This window comes from Gekko japonicus, unplaced genomic scaffold (genome assembly GCF_001447785.1).
Source record: "Gekko japonicus isolate JY-2015 unplaced genomic scaffold, Gekko_japonicus_V1.1 scaffold1340, whole genome shotgun sequence".
Classification (NCBI taxonomy): Eukaryota; Metazoa; Chordata; class Lepidosauria; order Squamata; family Gekkonidae; genus Gekko; species Gekko japonicus.
This window is the reverse complement of record NW_015159752.1, coordinates 84,558-106,102: the sequence shown is the minus strand read 5'-3', so window position 1 is coordinate 106,102 and position 21,545 is coordinate 84,558. Positions and strand designations below refer to the sequence as shown.

General features: G+C 44.1%; 1 protein-coding gene across 1 annotated transcript in view; it reads left to right on the top strand.

The window, feature by feature from the left end:
• The window catches only part of CTNND2 (catenin delta 2), a 307,472-nt gene that overhangs the window by 233,542 nt on the left and 52,385 nt on the right, over positions 1–21,545 (top strand). Inside the window, exons 10-12 of the mRNA XM_015405710.1 lie at positions 383–533; positions 14,406–14,616; positions 16,090–16,174. Coding sequence (XP_015261196.1) covers positions 383–533; positions 14,406–14,616; positions 16,090–16,174 — 447 coding nt within the window. The remainder of the gene's footprint in view (positions 1–382; positions 534–14,405; positions 14,617–16,089; positions 16,175–21,545) is intronic.

The following is a 21,545-nucleotide window of genomic DNA, read 5'->3' as shown; positions in this document are numbered from 1 at the left end:
CCGAGGTCTTGACATGGAGTCAGGCAATGGGGCACACCACCTCTGAACATCTCTTGCCTTTAAACCCCCCCCATGGGGTCCCCATAAGTCAGCTGTGACTTGACAGCACTTTCCATCCCCACCAGTGTGGTGTAATGGTTAGAGAGAGACAGAGCAGGACCAGGGAAGGGCAGGTCTGGATCCCACTTTACCACAGAAGCTCACTTGAGCCAGTCAGTCACATGCATTCAGCCTAACCCGCCTTGCAGCACCGTTGAGGATAAAGTGAAGGAGAGGAGAACAACGTAAGCCGCTTTGGGACCCCCTATTGGGGAGAAAGGTGGGATATCAAGGAAATGAGTCAGTTTTTCCATGCTCCCTCTTGTGTCCCGTATCTTTACAGTGGTCAATATATATCCGCGCTGCCGTCCGGAAAGAAAAAGGCCTGCCGATCCTGGTGGAGCTGCTTCGAATAGACAATGACCGAGTCGTATGTGCGGTTGCAACAGCTTTACGGAATATGGCCTTAGATGTCCGAAATAAAGAGCTAATAGGTAAGTTCCAAACAAGATTATATATATCTAATCTCTTTCCCCCAAGCATGGTTCCATCAGACTTTCTAAATGCTCAATATTTAGATGCAGTTCTGCGAGCCTTTAAATATCTTCCAGCATTGGAACATTCCAGAAAATATTTGTCTCCATTTTTAGAAGTGACATGGGGGGGACCTGAGGCTATTTTGCCTCTATCAGCTAACAACTGTTGTTGCCTTGATTTCAGTTCTTTTCCACCCATATCTTTAGATAGTGAATCCTCTTGGGAAGAATGTGAATGCAGTTATGTTATGTTCAAACTAAACACTGATGGTTTGGACCCAGAGTAAACAAAAATTATGTTGATTGTCCCAGCAAGACACCAAGGTTGCCAGCCTCCACGCAGGGCCCAGAGATCTCCAGAATTACAACTGATCTTCAGACTACAGAGATCAGTTCCTCTGGAGAAAATGACTGCTTTGGAGGCTAGATTCTGTGGCATTATACTCTGCTGAGGTCCCTGCCCTCCGCAGACCCTGCCCTCCCCAGGCTCCGCCCCCAAATCTCCAGGAATTCCCCAGCCTGGGACTGTCAATCCCAGTTGGACCTCCTCTACCCTGCACACCACATGTATCACAGATAACCAAGAAGTGAATACTTTGGATAGATCCTTGTTGTGTGGTAGTGACTGTTGCATGATTTTGCTCAGCATGGTAATTAAGTTGTTATATATAAGAGACAAATTTAACCAGCCTCCCCTTGAGTAGTTATGGGTGACTTCAACTTCCCTGATGTGTGCTGGGAGACAAACTCTACAAAGCATCCACAGTCACGCAACTTCCTGACCTGTCTGGATGACAACTTCCTTCATCAGATGGTGGAGGAAGCTACGAGGGGCTCAGCCATACTCAACTTAATATTGACCAACAGGCAAGAGATGGTAGATGGGATGAAGGTGGTGGGGACCATAGGGGGAAGTGACCATGTCCTGCTAGAATCCCTTTTGCTGTGGGGGGACCAAGGAAGTTTGTAACCACACATGTAAGTTAGATTTCAGTAAGGCAGACTTTAATAAACTCAGAGGTATGATGAGAATCATTCCATGGGCAAGACTGCTGGAAGAAAAAGGAGCAAGTGAAGGGTGGGCCGCTCTCCTAGAACAAGAGCTCTTGCAAGCTCAAGCCATCACTATTCCAACATGAAGGAAACATGATAGGGGATCAAAGAAGCCAATGTGGATGAACAGAGGACTGTGTCATGTGCTAAGGGATAAAAAGGAAAGATTCAAGAAATGGAGGCAAGGACACACCTCTAAAGAAGAGTATCTGCGGGTTGCTAGGCACCGTATGTCAGCCATCAGAGAGGCCAAAGCTCACAGTGAGCTAAAGCTGGCCAGGGAGGCTTGCTACAACAAGAAACTCTTCTTCAGATATGTGAGGAGCAAACGCAAGATAAAATAGGTGATGGGCCCAGTGTTGTGTGAAAATGGAGAAACTCTGACAGAGGACAGAGAGAAAGCAGAAAGGCTCAATGCTTAGTTTGCCTCCGTTTTTTACATGAAGAAAACAGGCTCATCCAGAAATGGAAGTAGGCAAGTCACAGCATCTGGGCTGCTGGTTGACATGGACAGAGAGGTAGCTGAGAAGCACTTGGCTGCAGTGAATGAGTACAAATCGCCTAGAACAGATGGTATGCACCCCAAAGTGCTCAAAGAACTTTCTAGAGAGCTTGCAGAGCCATTGTCTATGCATGTCTCCCAGACCTCTTGGAGGATGGGAGACATGCCACAAGACTGGAGGAGTTATCCCAATTTTCAAAAAAGGGAGGAGGGATGACTCAGGAAGCTACAGGCCAGTCAGTCTGACCTCTGCCCCAACGAAGATACTGGAGCAGATTTTAAAGGGATCAACCTGCGAGCATCTAAAGGACAACTTGGTGACCAGGGGAAGTCAGCACAGAATGAGGTGTGGTGTCGGGTGGCCCCCTCATCATTAAAATCTACATTTTCCTCTGTATTTTGGAATGGGAAAATCTGAGTAAGTGAAAACCAAACCCTTCGTGATGAAAAACCCATCAGTAAAATCTTATTTCGACTCTTAAGTATCCAAAAACTGCACAGATGGAAGACAGCACAGCACCCTCTGAAATGGCCACCAGGTCGGAGGATCTGAAAAGGGTAACCGACTCGCAACTTAAAGCAGACTTATCGGAATCCATACACTCTATTAAAACTGAAGTATTAGATCATACTGATGATAGATTACAGTCGTTGGGAGAACAACTCGAAATTATACAACAATCACTTCAAAAAGTGTCCCAGAGTGCAGATTCGGCTTTTGAAATGTCTCTCACCACACAAGACAACATCAGACAATTACAAAGGAAAGATGAGTGGGCCACTGAAAAAATAATAAAGCTGGAAATGAAACTGAAACAAAACACACTGAAGTTCCGGGGAATGGAGGAAAGAAAGGAAGAGAACTCTCCTAGAGAAGCCCTGAAGACAAAATAGTGCCACTTGTCTTGCAAGCCTACAGAATTGATGTGAAGGCTTCTGTAAGGGTCCATGAGACATAATCACAGACTTTTATGACCAACGAACATTCCATAGGATCCTTAGTGAATCTTGGCATAATAGTGCATTGAAATATCAAGACAAATGGATTCAATCCACAACCTTCTAAAGCCAGTCACTTCCAAGCTGTGGGAAGCCTCCATTTGCTCATCTCAGGAGGTATCCAAGTTACCCATCAGGGTGAACACCTCATAGCCCATGACCTGGACAGTGGCCACGCTCTACTGAATAAATTGTCATTCCCCATGGAAGTCTCATATGATTTCAGAACCAAGAGGTCTAACAAACAGAACCTTGATTATCCAACCTCCCCCTTGAAGTGGCACAAAATACTCCCCCAGCAAAATTCTCAGAACTGGTATCTTCACTTTCTTACATTTAAAGAACTCTTTGTTATGCTTGTTACGTAATTCACTTAATACTATATTTGAGGAAAACATTGTTGCTGTTAACAATTATTACAATTATTAGCTTGCTCATGTTTATTTAGGGGAAGGGGGGGATTTCTTAGTTTCTACAGCTCCAGTGGTTTTTTTGTTATGACACAGTTGGATTCATTTTCTACAGACTTACTTCTCATCACAATTTCAGGTCCACACTCGTATTGACTTCATCCTCCTTTCATCGTCCTCACAAGACCAAATTGTTGATGTCACAATTTGTCCCAAACTATATTCAGACCATGATTGGGTGAGGGGACTGATCAAATGGATAACACCCGACAACAAACCAAAAACTTGGGGACTAAATTTATTTCTTATCAGGTGAAATTAAAGTTAACATCAACACTTTAAAATTATTTTGAAAACAACATGGATTGTGGGACTTCAACTGCAGTAATATGAGACTTTGTCTACCTTGCTTAAATTATTCACCCCTATGGAGCTGGTCTTGTCAATCTACTGTTGATTGTCAGACTGAGTACTGGAGGTCGTGCAGGAACACAAACGATGCTGCAACCAAGAACGACAGACTCCAACGGCTGTGGGACTTGGTGTGGCAGAGATTTGGTTTGACAGAGACAATTTAAAGACCCATATAGAATTTGCTAAATAACTAGGCTTTAGGCCTGTTTTATATCTTGCCCTTTGCAGTTAATGATTAGTTCGATTAGTTTGATTAATCGATGATTGGTTATGTTTAAATTGATTAAATTGATTTTATATTGTATTAATTAATCAATTATTGGGGTGGGGGTGGTTGAGAGAGGTTAATTTGACTGACTGATTTATATAATTTTCCCCAACCTAATTCCCCCACTGATTAACTGATTATTGATTTTCTTTAATCAAATTGGTTTATTATGTTGGAGTTGATTAGGCTGGTTGTAGTTGTTTAATTAGTCAACCCAATTGGTTTAGCTGCAACAGGGTGGGTAAATTAGGTAGCAGTTTAATTAGCTGGAGAGGGCAATATGGAGTACTTACTTTAGACAAAGGGTCAGTGATGAGCCAGATAGATCTTGTAGTTATAGCCTTTGTTGATTGTTGGAGAGTGTTGGGGTTGACAGCACCGATGAAGGGGGGCCATGCAAGGGTCAGGGATACCAGTGATTACGAGGCGGGGGAGATATAGCAGTGGGTGTAGGTGCTCTTCCTTTAATTGGAATGGAAGAAATCAGAGATATGGAAATGCTCGGACTTCTTCCCATCTATGTCCCATCTCAAGGGATGTTGGTTGTGGGGCTAGGAAAACTTACCCTTCTCCGTCACTGGTGTTATTCAATGCCAGGTCTATCAATAATAAGACCGATGTGCTCCGTGATTATCTCATGGAGTCTACTTGGGGTAGAGGGTTTGGTTGAGGGACCTCTGGAAGTTTTTGGACAATGTGTACATTCAAGTCCTCTGGTAGAAACTCTACTACTGTCTCTTCAAAGAGGCCTTCAGTCCCAAGTAGCTCATTGCAGCTCTGTAATGCAGCGACTTCTCCACACATCCTTGGAAGAACTTGGGTACTGGGGTTAGATATCCTCAAATGCATAGATGCCTCCGGTGGATGAACTGTGTGTAGAGGGTTTCCATGGGTCCTAATATTGCTGGATAGTTGAGGCTCCAGGTCTTTAATCCCATGCAGATGTATGCTGAGCTTCGCATGAAAGACTTCCAAAGGAGTTAAATATGTCATCTTCTAGAGAATTTTCCAAAGGCCTAGAAGCCGAAGAGCTATAAGGGACTGGAGGGATTGGGGAATCTGAGAGGCTATCCATAGCAATCTGGGATTCAGAAATATTTTGAGAATTTATTGTTGGAGCGCACATTTTCTCCCAAGAAATTCATTTTCGTTGAGAAGTCTCGGTATCCATAAGTGTCTCTGCCTGAGAGGTAGACATCATCACTGGGTCAGACTGGTTCTTGTGGCATAAAGGTATAACGATGGTGTTGTGGAACACGCGAGAGGGGGAAATTCCCTTCTTAAACAGATCCAGTTTCCTTTTGAAGATCAGAGATGGCAATTTAGAGGAGGAGAAGGAAAGGATTACTCTTTGGGATTGAATTTGGGAGTTAAGGACATCAACCTCAATCAAATCAATCCCTGAATGTTTGATATTAAATATAGCTGAGAGGTGGCTCTTTACACGCTGGACACTTTGCCAGTTTGGAATAAAACCGTGTTGCCCACAGACTGCTAAGCAGATCTTGTTTGGCTGATAAACTAGATGAAAAAGTTTTTCCCTTGAAGGTTTTTCAAGAGTCAAGGCTGGAACATGCTTGTGTGGTGCTTTAGGAATACAATCAGTGCCCTGCCTATTTTTGTCAGCGTCCTGGGGCATTGCTTGGCTTTGAAAAGTGCAGGTAGATAACTTGGCAGCTGCAGAAGTTAGCTGATTGTTTTGGGATTGTAGATCCTGAATGTTATGAAACAAGCAATTCATGGTTCTTGCAGTTAGAGTCAGTCAAGAGCTCATAGTGGGCACTTCAGGGACTTCCGTGGCAGGGACCGTGGCAGGCTGCTGCTTCCCCTCCCTCTGCACAGAGTTCTCAGAGAGAGAGAGAGAGTACGCTTTCCTCATTTTCCACATAGCTGGATTCAAGCACAGAAAAGCAATTCGAAGTGTCCACGGCAAAAGTGAGGGTACAGTTTCTACTTGGATTACTGTCAATGCCTCCTGGGGGATGAAAAAAGTCACCAAATTTTAATTGTTTGGGGACTGGTAATGAAGCAGTCTCCTCTAGGTCTCTCCTGCATTTGCCGGACGGCATAATATCGGCCAGAAAGCAAGGGACCCTCCCTTAATTAACAAGACCTCAAGTCGGCAGGGAAGTCAGGAGAGCTCTTCCAAAGTTGTTTATCCTTCCTTTTAACACTCTGTTTCTGACTTCTTCTTTCCTTGACTCCTTCTGTCCTCTGCTTAGCTCAGAAAGTTAACAGTTAAATCTGAAAGTTATCCTCTCAGAAAAAGACTCCACTGTGATATTCATTAAGCAGCTGAGCAACAAGGTGATGGAGCAGAGAGCTGGGAATCTGTTATGTCCGTGGTCCACCACCAGGGATCTGCAGCAAAGCAGGAGCTTGGTCCCCAAACACAAAGGGGACCTAGAATCCTAGTCCACATAGAGTCCACTAATAGCACCCTTGGCAGGAAATTCAAACCCTCCAATGGGGACAGAGGTGTGCCGGGTGGAGTGTATATAGTTGGCCTTGCAGGGCCATTTTTTCCTTGTCTTGTTGTGAAGTACAATAAACGCGTCTGAACGCATGTCACAGTCCGAGTTCTCCATGTGTCGAAGCCAGTACTTTTCAGTGGCGACAAGGGTGGGATCCCGATGAGCAGGCCAGGCTCACCTTCCAGCGCAGCACTGAGCATCGTTCCAGAAAATGCCACCGCGCCCACACCGTCCCCAAGCGGCACTGCACCGTGCCCAGCTCCACAGATCCCCTGCTCCACGCTAGAGTCACGGCCTCTGCTCCGGGACACCTCGAGGTTTTCGACCCCACTCATCCCGAGCTCTGGGATTCGTGGACAGACCAGCTAACATGCCACCTCGCCTTCCATGAGATAACTGATGCAGGCAAGAGAAGGGCTCTCCTCCTCAGCTCTTGTGGTGTGAACACCATCCGGCTCACAAACAGCCTCCTGGCCCCGAAGGCTCTCCTCAAGTATACGTACAAGGAGATCATAGACGCCCTGACCAGGTACCTCACGCCCAAGCCAACGACGCTGGCCAAGTGGATGGAATTCCAGGGGCACATCCAAAAGCCTGGCAAGAGAGCCGCAGCATTCATGGCCGCGCTGCACCAACACGCTATGGAATGCGACTTCTCCAAGGTGGAGGAGAACCTCTTGACCCAGTTCGCCTGGGGAATCAGCAACGTGAAGCTCCACCAAAAGATGATCGGCACATCCAACATCAAACTCAACGAGGCCCTCCAGCTCACTATCACCCACGAGACCTCCCACCACGACCGACCACCGGCTGCATCCCATCTCGTGCTCCCCAACACGGCGCCTGAGACCTCAGATGAGAGTGACGTCCAGGGGTGGTTATGTGAGCATGCTGCTGGCCACGGTCACACTCTTCCTTCTTTACACCAGAACAAGGCACCAAAGAGGCCCTTTGCAGGCATTCCTAAGGACCGCTGCCGCCCTAAACGGATCTCCTGGAGAAGGCCTTTCTCTTCACTCCCTTGGCTGGGTGCCTGATCCACCCCAGTACAATTCTGCTACCTCAAGTCCATTTGGGATGCGTCGGCCAAGCTCACTGGAGTTACTTTGAGAGCAATTGGCTGTGTTCCTCATGGAATCCATTTATGAGCCTCCTTTCCCTATAACCCCATTTAGCTGCACTGCTCATGGCCTCCGGCTTCATCAGTAACCACAGTTCCCACCCAACAGTTTACACATCTTCCAACGGTTATGGTCTCTCCCAGGCTGTCTCCTTAAAAGGCTTATTATGCAGTCCTACAGAACAACCACCTTCCACTTCTTTTTCAAACACACAGCAAGAATCTCTTAAGCCGTTCAACACTGCTGAATGATCAGTGCTTTCCAGAGCACTGGCTACAATTCCAAATACAATCATTTTACAATGCCTGTTCTTTGGTATTTGCATTACAGAGGGGCGAGCACATGTAGAGAGCACAGTGGTCTGACGATGTGTCACCATAATACAAATAGACAAGTCCTTTTATGGATCAAAAACTGGCTAACAGAGAGTGAGTATAAATGGACAGTTCTCTCAGTGGAGGGGGGTAAGCAGTGGGGTACCACAGGGATCAGTACTTGGTCCACTGCTTTTTAACTTGTTCATTAATGATTTGGAGTAAGCAGTGAAGTGGCTAAGTTTGCGGATGACATGAAATTGTTCAGGGTGGTGAAAACCAGTGAGGATTGTGAGGCACTCCAAAGGGATCTGTCAAAGATGGGCGAGTGGGCGTCAACATGGCAAATGGGGTTCAATGTGGCCAAGTGCAAGGTGATGCACATTGGAGCCAAAAATCCTAAATATAAATACACATTGATGGGGTCTGAACTGGCAGAGACTGAGCAAGAGAGAGATCTTGGAGTTGTAGTAGATAACTCACTGAAAATGTCAAGACAGTGTGTGACTGCAATAAAGAAGGCAAATGCTATGCTGGGGATTATTAGGAAGGGTATTGAAAACAGATCAGCCAATATAATAATGCCCCTATATAAATCAATGGTGAGACCTCATTTGGAATACTGTGTGCAGTTCTGGGCACCACACCTTAAAAAAGATATTATAGCTTTGGAAAAAGTGCAGAAAAGGGCAACTCGAATGATAAAAGGGTTGGAACACTTTCCCTATGAGGAAAGGTTAAAGCGCTTAGGGCTCTTTAGCTTGGAGAAAAGACGACTAAGGGGTGACATGATCGAGGTTTATAAGATTATGCATGGGAAAGAGCAGGTAAAGAAAGAGGTACTTTTCTCCCTTTCTCACAATACAAGAACCCGTGGGCACTCCATGAAATTGCTGAGCGGTCGGGTTAGAACGGATAAAAGGAAGTACTTCTTCACCCAAAGAGTGACTCCCCCCCCCCCTTCTCTCTCTCCCCCCCGCTTCTCTCTCTTCGCCCCACAGTCTCTCTGCGAGGCTCCTTAGCGGCGGCGGTGGTTTCCCCCCCAACCCCCCTAGCCCTGATGTTTCCCGCCCGTCCACCCGCCCGGCTTCGAGGCGGCGGCGGCGAAACTGAGGCGGCAGTTCCCCCCCAACCCTCCTGGCCCTGACGTTTCCCGGCCGCCCGGCTGGCTCTGAGGCAGTGGCGGCGGTGGTGGTGGTCCTTAGCGGCGGCGGCTGTGGGTTCCCCCCCTCACCCCCTGGCCCTGATGTTTCCCGCCCGGCCGGCCGGCTCCAAGGCAGCGGCAGCGAGGCTCCTTAGGCTCCCTCGCCACTCGGGGCCCCCCTCGCTGCTCGCCGCTTCCCTTTTAAAGCGGCGGCGGCGGCAGCCTCGGTTGCCAAGCGTTCCGTGCGCATGGGCACGGAACGGTCTTGAACTTTTGGGGGGATTTAAACACACACCCCTGAATTTTTTTTCAAGGTTTAGCATTTTTGTGCACACGTGGGGACTAGCCCACGTGTGCACAAACCTCCCCCTCCCCCCCAAGTGCCCCTGGAGCGCTGATTTAGCGATCCGCACTCACGGGGGCAACTTGGCTATTAGATATATAGATATGGAGCAGAGGTCCATCAGTGGCTATTAGCCACAAGGTATAGATAGGGGCTCTGGGGCAAGTGATGCTCTGTCATCTTGGTGCTTGGGGGGGGGTCAACAGTGAGAGGGCTTCTAATGTCCTGGCCCCACTGGTGAACCTCCTGATGGCACCTGGTATTTCTGGCCTTTGGCCTGATCCAACATTGGCATCTCTTATGTTCTTAAATAGTATCTAGAAAGAAAAAGTTAAATGTCAGTAGACATAATAGTGGCCTTCTTTATGTTTTCTGTGGGCTCTTAATAGCCGGAATAGAATGGGAAAGAAAAGTAGCTGGGAATCCAATGAAATTAAAATGTCCTCAATTAGCTTGCCTTTTTAGTTTCCTACTTTATAATTAGCAATAATTAAAAGTGAAGGGCTTCTTTAAAATCCAATCAGTCTAAAAATCGCTTTAGCTCAGAAGAATGTTATCAAGAGTAAGGGAAAGTTCCACAGACACAAAGTAGAATGAGCAATTCTTAGAGGAACAATTATAACCAGTGATATGGACATGAAACTTTTCAGAGCAGTAGTGGGCAATGTGACGAGGCTGGCAAAGAGCTTTAGAAATGCGTAAGTGTTCATAGGTGAGTTACAGTTGTACAAAAACAAAAACCCAACCCAGTCATGCCTAACAAATGATCCACACTATCAGCACTGACAACAAGAAGCCAGTGTGATGTACACGTCAAAGTGTCATGCTAGGAGCTGGGAAACCTGAGTCCAAATCCCTGCTCTGTCATGGAAGCCTGCTGGGTGCCCTTGGGCCAGTCACATATGCTCAGCCTAACCTACCTCACAAGGGTGTTGTGAGAATAAAATGGAGGAAAGAACAATATAAGCCACTTTGAGTCCCCATTGGTAAGACAAAGTATAAATGAAATTAAAATATGAAGGAGCGGTAAAGGGAATACCTTGGTGCACTTCCAATTTGATCCATCTTATTTTCTCATTCTTTCTGGCGGCTCAGTACTGCAGGATGAGAATGCTTGCGCCCTTCACCCGAGGAGCGATGCTCCCCCCTCACCAGCAGGCGTTTCTCCATCCCACACAGGTCCCCCTCACTGGAGGAAGGCAGGCATTTCTTTTTACCATTCCCCCCCCCCATTGCAATTCTACTGCAAACAAAGGGAAGCCACATACGTGCGTGCCTGTGTGTGTTTAAAAGTTTTTCACTGTTCAAAGGTTTTAGGGATATTTGATGCTGAGTCAACCCACATTTCAGGGCCTTCCCAAAGGTGGGAGGAGAAACCCAACCCTCAGACTATCTGCTACTGAAGACACCACCAACACCCTGGAAGTTGTATTATTTTGTCTTTTTGTATCTTAGTTTTTGTTTGTGCTTCAAATTATAAACTACTGTGGATAACAGGCAGAGAGACAGAACATAAATGCAAGTGGATTTTAACAGATTATCAGAGCCTTAACAGAGGTCTCTGTTTTGAGGTCATGCCTATTGGCAGTGTAACGCTTTATTAGAGATATGATGCTGTGGGTTCAAGAGCTTTTGTTAGGACTGAGAAAATGTGTGGGAAATTACTAGGTAAAAGCATAAAATTCCACATCCACAGACGTCACCTCTACCCCTGGCGTTAATATGGCAGAGAAAGGTACTCCAAGGTCAGTCTCACGGGAAGAACAACAACAAGAAGAAGAGATTGGATTTATACCCCACCCTTCACTACGCAAAGGTGTCTCAGAGCGGCTTACAAACTCCTTTCCCTTCCCCTCCCCACAACAGACACCCTGTGAGGCAGGTGGGGCTGAGAGAGCTCTTGACAGAAACTTCTCTTTTTCAAGAACAGCTCTTATCAGAACTACGGCTTGCCCAAGGTCCGTCCAGCCAGGTGCAAGCGGGGAATCAAACCCAGTCCGCACACTTAGCCACTACACCAAACTGGCTTTCTGGGGCACTTCTTCAGGAAATTTACAACATCTACTCCCATGCACTGCAACAACATACACCCCTCCCCCAGGAATTCAAAATGACAAGTGAAGGTAACAAGAAACAGAGTTTTAAGAAATCAAAAGTTCTGCCTGTTGCTTGAAGAAAGCTTTTTGCTAGGATTCTTCCTCCAAAAGAACCCTTGGAGGGCATTGGAAAAGCCCTTAAAGACTGTAAGGAGTGAAGCATAGGCAAGCTACTAAGTAACTCGCATCTATTCTTGTCGACGGCCGGAAGCGTTCCTCCAATTTCTGCCAAAGAGACAAATCAAAAATAATATCAGGACGATAATAAATGTATTAGAATATTATGAAGAGCATTCAAGTAAACCAATGGCGCTGATATTTCTCAATGCAGGAAAAGCATTCGATAATGTAAGTTGGCAATTTATGATCCAAAAATTAGAAGCTTGGAACTGTAGGACTAATTTTTTAAAGATGATAAAAGCTATATATAAAATTCAAACTGCTAAAATTCAAATTAATGGAGACATAACAGAAGACATTAATATACAAAAGGGAACTAGACAAGGCTGTCCACTATCACCGCTTTTGTTTATATTTACACTAGAAACTTTAATTGACCAAATTAGAGAGGATAAAGCAATTAAAGGATTGAAAATCTACAAAGATGAATTTAAAGTACAAGCCTTTGCTGATGATCTAGTTATTCATATTGGAAAACTCAGTAACTTCCTTAAAACAGCTAATAGAAACAATACAAGGATATGGTCAAGTAGCAGGGATGAAGATATATGTTAAAAAATCAAATATAATAACAAAAAACGTGGAAAAAATAAAAAAAACAAATCATGGAAATATCAAAAATGGAGTTGGTACAAAAAGTTAAATATTTAGGGATAATGATATCAAATAGAACAATACACTGACGGAAGACAACTATAACAAGTTATTAGTGAAAATCAAAAAGGACCTACCAGGATGGCAACATTTAGAAATTTCATTTATGGGGAAAATAGCAATAATAAAGATGAATGTGTTGCCAAGATTCCTGTTTTTAGCACAAAATTTACCAATATTAAGAAAAAAACAACTATTTTCAAGAACTAGAAAAAATATGCAGTAAATTTATATGGAATGGTAAAAAAGCAATAATTAATTGAAAAGTTATGCAGGACAAGAAAGAAAGAGGAGGCTTTGGACTGCCTAACTGGGAAATATATTATAAAGCAGCAACTTTGATGTGGATTAGGGATTGGATACTCTTGGAAAATTCTAGACTATTGAATTTAGAAGGATTCAACCTAATGATGGGGTGGCATAAGTACGTATGGTACGATGACGAAAAAATGAGAAAAACTTTTGAAACACACACACTAAGAGGATCATTAATGAAAATTTGGAAAGAAATTAGAAAAAAATTCTATACTAAAACACCAAAGTGGGTGGCTCCCATAGAAGCTAATACAAAGTCTACTCTGATAGACAAATTTACGAAAATAACATATAAGGACTTGTTAAATAAGGATAATGAACTAAAATCTAACAAAGAATTAGACAAACAAAACATAAAACTTACATGGTGGGACAATATACAAATTTAACAGAGATTAAAAATAGGATTCTATGAGAACAACAATGAATTAGACAAGATTTGGCTATCCTCAAACGATAAACTAATACAAAAATTATATAACTTCTTATTAACATAGAAATAGAACAATGGTCAAAAATATGGAACACAGTTAAGATGATGAGAGCAATTCCATACAAAGAAAAGATTTTGAAAATGTTCCATAGGTGGTATTGGACACCAGACAGGATATCCAAGTGTTATGGAACGACTAATAAGAGTTGTTGGAAAAGTAAGAACAACATGGGTACCCTTATACATGTCTGGTGGAGATGTGGAAGAATCCAAAATTATTGGTCTAAAATATATAAAATATTAAGGGACATTACAGGATTAGATATTCCTTTTGTACTGGAGATAGCACTATTAAACATGCTTCCAAGTAATTACAGTGCTGAGAACAAATATCTAATTAGCTGCACTTTTACTGCGGCAAGAATTTTATTAGCAAAATACTGGAAAGGGGAAAAAATCCCCCCCAAGGAAGAGCTGATAGATAAAATGTTGTCTATAGCTGTTAGATTAAATGTATTGCTACAAGGAAAATATGAGATATTTGAAAAAAGATGGAGGAAATTTTATGTTTGGTTAGAGAAGGGGATAAAAAAGTGACTCGAAATGATAAATGTAGTATACGCGATATGTAGTTGTGTATGATATAAATGATAAATAAACAGTTTTTTAAAAAAGAAATCAAAAGTTAACACAGTTAGCCTGAGCTTGACAATACACTACTTTGGATATTCAAACCATTTTCCATACATGATGTTGGATCCAGTTGCTCTCAGAAGGGGACTTTCTCACCTCCACCCTCCAAGTACAAATCATTATGCTGCTTCTGGGGACAGGAGACCAAAGGAACATTATGAGGAGCAAATTTGGAGTCTCCAATAGGAGGAAAGAACTGGCAAAAATTTACTCCTCTATTAGTTGAAATTTACGGCTGGATCCAACCCATAATCTTATTGTAGACCTTATAACAACCCTGTAAGGCCAGTTGCTATTATTATACTCCCATTACAGGTGGGCTGTCTAGTGGGTATTGTTCTCCTATACCTTCCTTCTGTTTTGCTTTCTGCTTGTACTGTATGACTCTCCCCTGCATGTTTGTTTTCTTCTCAAAAGGCAAATATGCCATGCGGGACCTGGTTCACCGACTTCCCGGAGGTAACAACAGTAACAGTTCAACAAGCAAGGCCATGTCTGATGATACCGTGACTGCCATTTGTTGCACCTTGCATGAAGTCATCACAAAAAACATGGAGAATGCCAAGGCCTTGCGGGATGCAGGAGGAATTGAGAAGCTTGTTGGCATTTCCAAGAGTAAAGGAGACAAGTATGTTTCACAGTCCCTCTCTCACTTATTAACTATAATTTAATAATTTAATTAGTGCTCATCTGCTCTAATTGTTTCCCAGAGAGTTGTAGTTTATCATTTATCATCATTAGTAAGCTTGACAGATGCTTACTATGATGAAGAAGGGGTTGGGGAGGGTGTAAGCAAAAATTTGCATAGCAATATATCTGACAGTTTCAGTCCCTAATGACATCGGCCTCATAGTATTTATTTATCAAGGGAGTCTTTTGGGTTAACCTACATCCACTAACAGTGCCCAGCAGTGCAAGAACTATTCTTGGTAGAAGAGGGGCACATTTCTCCAGGAGTATTATTAGAAAATACATGTTCAGATATTTGCAGGTGATGCTGTTGGGCAGGAGCATTCCTTTTCTGTTTGGAAACGTCCCACCACTTGCCATTCATGACTTTGTAGCCTCAAGGCTTGATGGTCATCATGTGCTGTATGTGAGAAGAACATCTAGGAGTTTCAGCTGGAGCACATTGCCTTCTGTGTCTGGAGGGGTCCTAACAGACAGGGCTACTTCAGTAACCCTATGCTGAATACTTCTAGACACATTTCACGGTGCACCAACCATAGGCAACCAACAGCATGAGCTCACAAGTGAGAGGAGAACTTTATAAGAACTCTTAAGGATCATCCAAACAATTTGTATGCTGGGTTTGATTACAAGGAGAAGACAGTGAGATGTTCTCTGGCTCTTTGATTATGAAACTCCCTCCCAAGCAAGGAATCCCAAAGCCCAGCTTCAAGATTTTTTCTGGCACTATGAGATTTTTGTGTGTGTGGTTTTTATTACTCAATAGCTAGCCAGGTAGAAACTGTCTGGGATTATTTTTTCATATGAAGGACTACATTGTAAAGTATATAGATGTATATTTTTGGATGCATTGTAAATTACTGCATGCTCTTTTAAATTGTTATGAGCTGCCTTGAGTTATGTGGCAGTGGGCAAGGAAGAAGTGAAATATATATATGTACACACACACACACACACACACACACAGAGAGAGAGAGAGAGAGAGAGAGAGAGAGAGAGAGAGAGAGAGAGAGAGAGATGTGTAGCAGCCTCCCAAAGTCATCCTTTGTGAATTATATTTTGAAGGGGCATAAAGTTTTAGTTCAGCATCGGGCCTTTCAAAGAGGATTTTCACTATTCTAAGTGCTACACTTTCTTCTAACTATTTTGTCAGCTGTTGATTTGTTTGTAACTAACCAGTATCCTTGTTCTCTCAGCAAGCCCACTTTTTTGTCAGTCCAACCCTCTTGAAATGGTAGTTCTTTCCCCCTTCACCCAACATGTGGTAAATAGTGAGATGATGTTGGCCAAGAAAATTGCAATGCTCAGCTATCATGAATCACAAGCTACTGATAGAGTTGATGGATCTCAGGGGTGCTTCCTTGAGGCCTTCAGTTACTGATAAGTGTCACCTTTTCCCTTTCTTAAATAGGCACTCACCAAAAGTAGTGAAGGCGGCATCTCAGGTCTTAAACAGCATGTGGCAGTACAGGGACCTGAGAAGTCTCTACAAAAAGGTAAGAGTGGTTTAGTAATGTTTGCTATGCATAAAAATAGCATCTCTCAAAGCAGAAATGAAGAGCTATAGAGCAAAAAAAAAATATTAATGGATCTCCTATTTCAAATGGAAGCCTAAATCCTGGTTCTCTTACCCAGTGTTTGTAGCCAGGGGCACCACATTTCAGTTCAGATTTTATTCAGGGTGTGGGATAAGGGAACTTAAATTCACTCAGAGACAAATTATTTTAAAAGTGTATTTTAAAAATACATTTGTTATTGTTCGGGAAATTAGGAGTACAGGAGCCTTTTCATGGACTCCCATCCCCCCCACGGTGTCCCTTGGGGAGGGGGAGAAGCTGGCCGGGGTCCCGAGGGAGACAGGGGGAGGGGAGGAGACGGTTGTTCTAAACCCACACTCAGTTTATTTGAGTACACACACTCTTAAGTCAGGAAACACTTTTGTGGCATTTCAATGTTCAGCACAGAATATTTCAACACAACCCCAGTGCATAAATAGTGCACTTATAATTCTATAAAGGATATCCTTGGGTGTTCTGTCAAGACCCACAACAGATTAGCCAGAACAACCACGAACGAGCCTAAATTCAGACATTAAGTACCCCTTTTCATCCACAGGATCTAATCTAACTGCCAGTCAAGTCTGTTGCTAAGCATCTGACATATACCTGAGATACATGACAAAGCTCAACTCTTTCTTTCTGTCTCAGGAGTCAAAATAATCAAGGAAAGTCAGGCTGACTCAGAGAGTCAAAGAAGCTAGTTACAGATACCATATCTCAAGGATGTCGAACTCATTTGTTAGAAGGGCCGGATCTGACATAAATGTCACTTTGTTGGGCTGGGCCATGCGTGCCATAAAATGTAACACAAAGGACTCTGTTTAGCATTTGATAATATATAAACATTCCAAAAGGCAAAAGTCATGTAAGCCCAAAGTCACATATTGGGTTATCAGTACCAGAAGGCCACAGAGTCCTGAAGCCTCCTGGAAAACAAAACCAAAGATTCAACTATACTTTACTATAGAAATTAAAGTAACTGAGGCTCAGTCCAGGCCCTGGTTCCATGACAGTGATGATTGACTTTTTTACGCCTCATAAGACCCCCTCAGCAGAGTTAATAAGATGGAGCAGTCATCTTAATTTAAAACAAAAGCAAAAATTTCAGCATTTCTGATAGAAGTAGTGGTTAAGTGCGCGGACTCTAATCTGGGAGAAGCGGGTTTGATTCCCCACTCCTCCACTTGCACCTGGCTGGATGACCTTGGACAAGCTGTAGCTCTGATAAGAGCTGTTCTTGAAAAAAGAGCAGTTTCTGTCAAGAGCTTTCTCACCCCCACCTGCCTCACAGGCAATGTTCCCTCTAAGCTGTTGAGTCTTGTGAGCAAAAATTCCACTTTGTGAGCTACCAGCATTAAAGTTGTGAGCAGGCGATTTGGCTGCTGCATCAATTAGCCTGCTCTGGAGCCATCCTTCCTGAGCTAAGACAAAAATCTGTGAGCCAGAGGCTAAGAAACCGTGAGCTAGCTCACACTAACTCAGCTTAGAGGGAACACTGCTCACAGGGTGTCTGTCTGTTGTGGGGAGGGGAAGGGAAAGGAGTTTGTAAGCCGCTCTGAGACACCTTTGGGTAGTGAAGGGTGGGGTATAAATTCAATCGATTCTTCTTCTTCTTGTTCTTCTTCTTCTAATAAATAAAACCTATTTAATAAAGATGCATCATCCATTTAATAAAGATGCATAATCCGGAAGCAAAGAGATGGAAGTTGCCTCAGATCTAGGATTCTTTTCCCCAATAATGTCATAAAGTGTAAGCAACTCCGTGAGCTTTCCACGCCAGCCCACTTATAACCATCCAAATCACTACTAGAAGTGACAGCGCTGAAACTAAAGCTCTGTAGCCACTTCAGGTCTTGTCTCTTTTATGTGGTGGGAATCTTGGCTATTCTTTAAAATACAGGCAATCAGACATGGATTGAATTTCTTTTGTTTTGCATTCACATAGTGAGTGTTCTTTGGGAATCACAAATAGGATTTAGATTCAGTGATGAATGTCACTCAGTTTAGCCCAGGTCCATTCCTAGATGTTGTGTGATGGCTCAATTCAGACATCATGTGAAACCATAAGAACATCAGAGAAGTCATGTTGGAACCCACAGCCAACAACGTGGTACACGCTTATCAGGAAAGGTAATACTTTATTGAAGAGCTATAGATGCATTAGCATAGGTACTGTTAAGAATGGCGGCTGCCCCTGGGGCATAATAGGATATACGGTATTCATATGCACCCCCACACACACTGCTCTGGCCAATTAGCCACATTCCCGCACGCGGCAGAAGGTGCTCCTGTCGTTTTGCGCTGAAGCTGGGAACCAGCTCGCTTCCACAGTTCCCTTAGAACTAGACATCAACATCCCACCACCTGCAGAACTTAGAGATAAGCGTTACAGTAGCTACGAAGCACAGAAGGAATGCAAAAGAATACAACTTACCCCCCCAACCTCCACGGCAGCTTAGCTGACATACTGCCCCCTCGAAAATCAGCTTCTCCCTACCATTCCGGGAGGTCTCCCGGTTTGTCCGGAAAATCCCAATGAAACTTCCGCAACAAGTGAGGGGCCCGAATACTTCCACCCACTTGAGGTGCTGGGGACCGAAATCTAACCATTCAACCAAATACATCAACTTTCCACGTTTGATCTTAGAGTCCAGAATTTTAGAGATCTCATAATGTTCCCTACCCTCTATCAAGATACGAGGGGGTACAGGTTTCGATGGACGCCAAGGGCTGGAACCGGAATCCTTCTTCAGGAGGCTGAAATGAAACACAGAATGCAGTTTCCTCAAGTTTTTAGGCAAATCCAGTTCCACTGCTACATCATTGATCACCCTTTTCACTGGGAACGGACCAGTGTATTTCCAGCCCAGCTTTCGACTAGGGTGCAGCAACTGAATGTTTTTAGTAGACACATAGACTGAGTCTCCAGGCTGTAGAGCCCAACTCTCCACCCTTCTCTTATCAGCCTGAGATTTGTACGCCTCCTTGGCAGCATTCAAAGTTTTACATAGAAGAGGCCAGGAGTTCCTTAATTGATTACACCACTGAGCAGCATCCCCCGCCCCCAAGTCCCTGTCCCGTTCCAAAAACGGGATGTTTGGTGGCCGCAAATGCGAAAGGATTTTTCCTCGTTTGCCGTCATGCCAAATCTGTACCATGAGTAAACCTAGACCGAGGAAACCCTCTTCCTACCCCAAGCAGGCCCTGGGAAGTAATTTCCATGAATTTCATCACGGACCTTCCACTGAGTAAATCGATGACTGTGATTTGGGTGGTGGTGGATTTATTTTCCAAGCAAGCTCATTTCATTCCATTTGCCTCCCTGCCCACGACGAAATCTCTGGCCAAAGCATTTCTTCTTCACATTGTACAGTTGCACATGCTCCCGACAAAGGTGGTCTCCAACCGGGGAACTCAGTTCGTTTCTCGGTTCTGGGGGGAGCTCATGAAGCTAATGGGGGTGGAGAGGGGCCTGAGCAACGCTTACCACCCAGAAACTGACAGACAAACGGAGCGCATTAATCAGACTTTGGAACAATATATTAGTTGTTTTGTTAACTATCAACAGGATAATTGGGTTGACCTGTTGCCCCTAGTCGAATTCTGTTATAACAACACATGTCACTCTTCTACTGGAATGTCCCAATTTAAAGCACTGTATTGTTATGATACAGTGGCCCATCCAGTCCAACACTCTGTGTCACACAGTGGCCAAAGTGCCATCAGGAGGTCCACTAGTAGGGCCAGAACTTCAGGAGTCCTCCCAAATACTGAGAATGCCTTGCAAATAACAACTCTTGAGCCGAACTTTCATCTTTTATAAAACACTCATAAGCAAGAAACAAAGCTGACTCATCCAGCGGTAATGCAAATTCTGTTGTCCTTAGTATGCTGCACAGTGTGGCTTCCACATTTTCAGCCATTCCATTCATGTGTCTTTGTACTGAATAGTTGCTGAGGGAAATCATGTCTCAGGACTTACGAGAGAAACTTGAAAAATGACAGAGACAAACACACATGCAATGCTGACAGTTTCTCAAAACGTAGTATACTGGTCTGACTAGCACTCTCGTGGCTTATTTACTAGAAATCCTGATAGTTTCCACCAGATTTCAGCACTGTGCAGAGGCAGAAACTTGGAGTGCCATTTGGAAGCATGGTGCCACAGCCTCTGGTGAATTATAAATAAGTGGCCAATGTGGCAGAAGGAGCCCACCTCCAGCGCCCCTCTTGCCTTTGAGCATCCTCTAGGTAATCCCACTGCACCTCCAGCACCACCCGCTTTGGGAACCACTGCTCTAAACTGTTGCCAGCTGCTTAAAACCCCAATGAAAGCCCTGGAACTAGCACGGTGTAGTGGTTTAGTCAGACGAGGACCGAATCCCCCCTCCCTCGTGGGAACCTGCTAGTGGGTGACACACCCTCTCAGCTGAGTCTGCCTCATAAGGTCGTTGGGAGGATAAAATGAAGAAGGCGGAAAGGTTGTAAGCCCCTTTGGGTCTCCACTAGGGAGAAAAGTGGGGTTTATAAAGCGACATAAATAAATCCTTTAATGTGAGTTAAATGAGCACATATATTGGGGGCTTACAAGATATTACCAAGTTACAGTGTAGTACCATGCACAAGGAAGCACTTATTTTAGGGTGCCTACCAGCAATAGGATTACTGAACATTTTTAATGTTCAGCTTGGAATATTATTTTTGCACTTGAAGAAAAGTAAAGCTTTGCAACTTAGCTCATTTCTAATACATTCAGCTACACCACTGTGCTTCTTTCTTTCATAAATATGCAAGATTTGAAGGGGCAAAAAAAAGGCTAGCATTTCCTAAGATATTGACCCTGATGCTGGGAAAGACTGAAGGTCAAAGAAGACGGGGACGGCAAAGGATGAGATGGTCAGACAGTGTCATCGATGCAACGAACATGAAATTGAGCCAACTTCAGAGGATGGCGGAAGACAGGAAGGCCTGGCAGGAGCTGGTCCATGGGGTCGTGAAGAGTCGGACTCGACTGTGAGACTGAACAACAACAACATTTACACAATAATTCCATATTTTCTCTTATAAAACATCAACCCTGGAGAGTGCAAAAGAGGAATCTCTCAACACAGGGTAACAGGGTGCATCTTCTTCCAGAGGAGGAGGAGGAGGGATTACATAAGGCTCCCAGAAGAGCCCTGTTGGATCAGACCAGCGAGAGTCCATCCAGTCTCCTCACACGGTGGCGGCCTTCCCCTGCTGTGGCCTCCCGGCAGTCAGTCCGTCTCGGAAGCTTGAGTGTGTGTGGAGGTTCCCCTCAGTCAGAAGG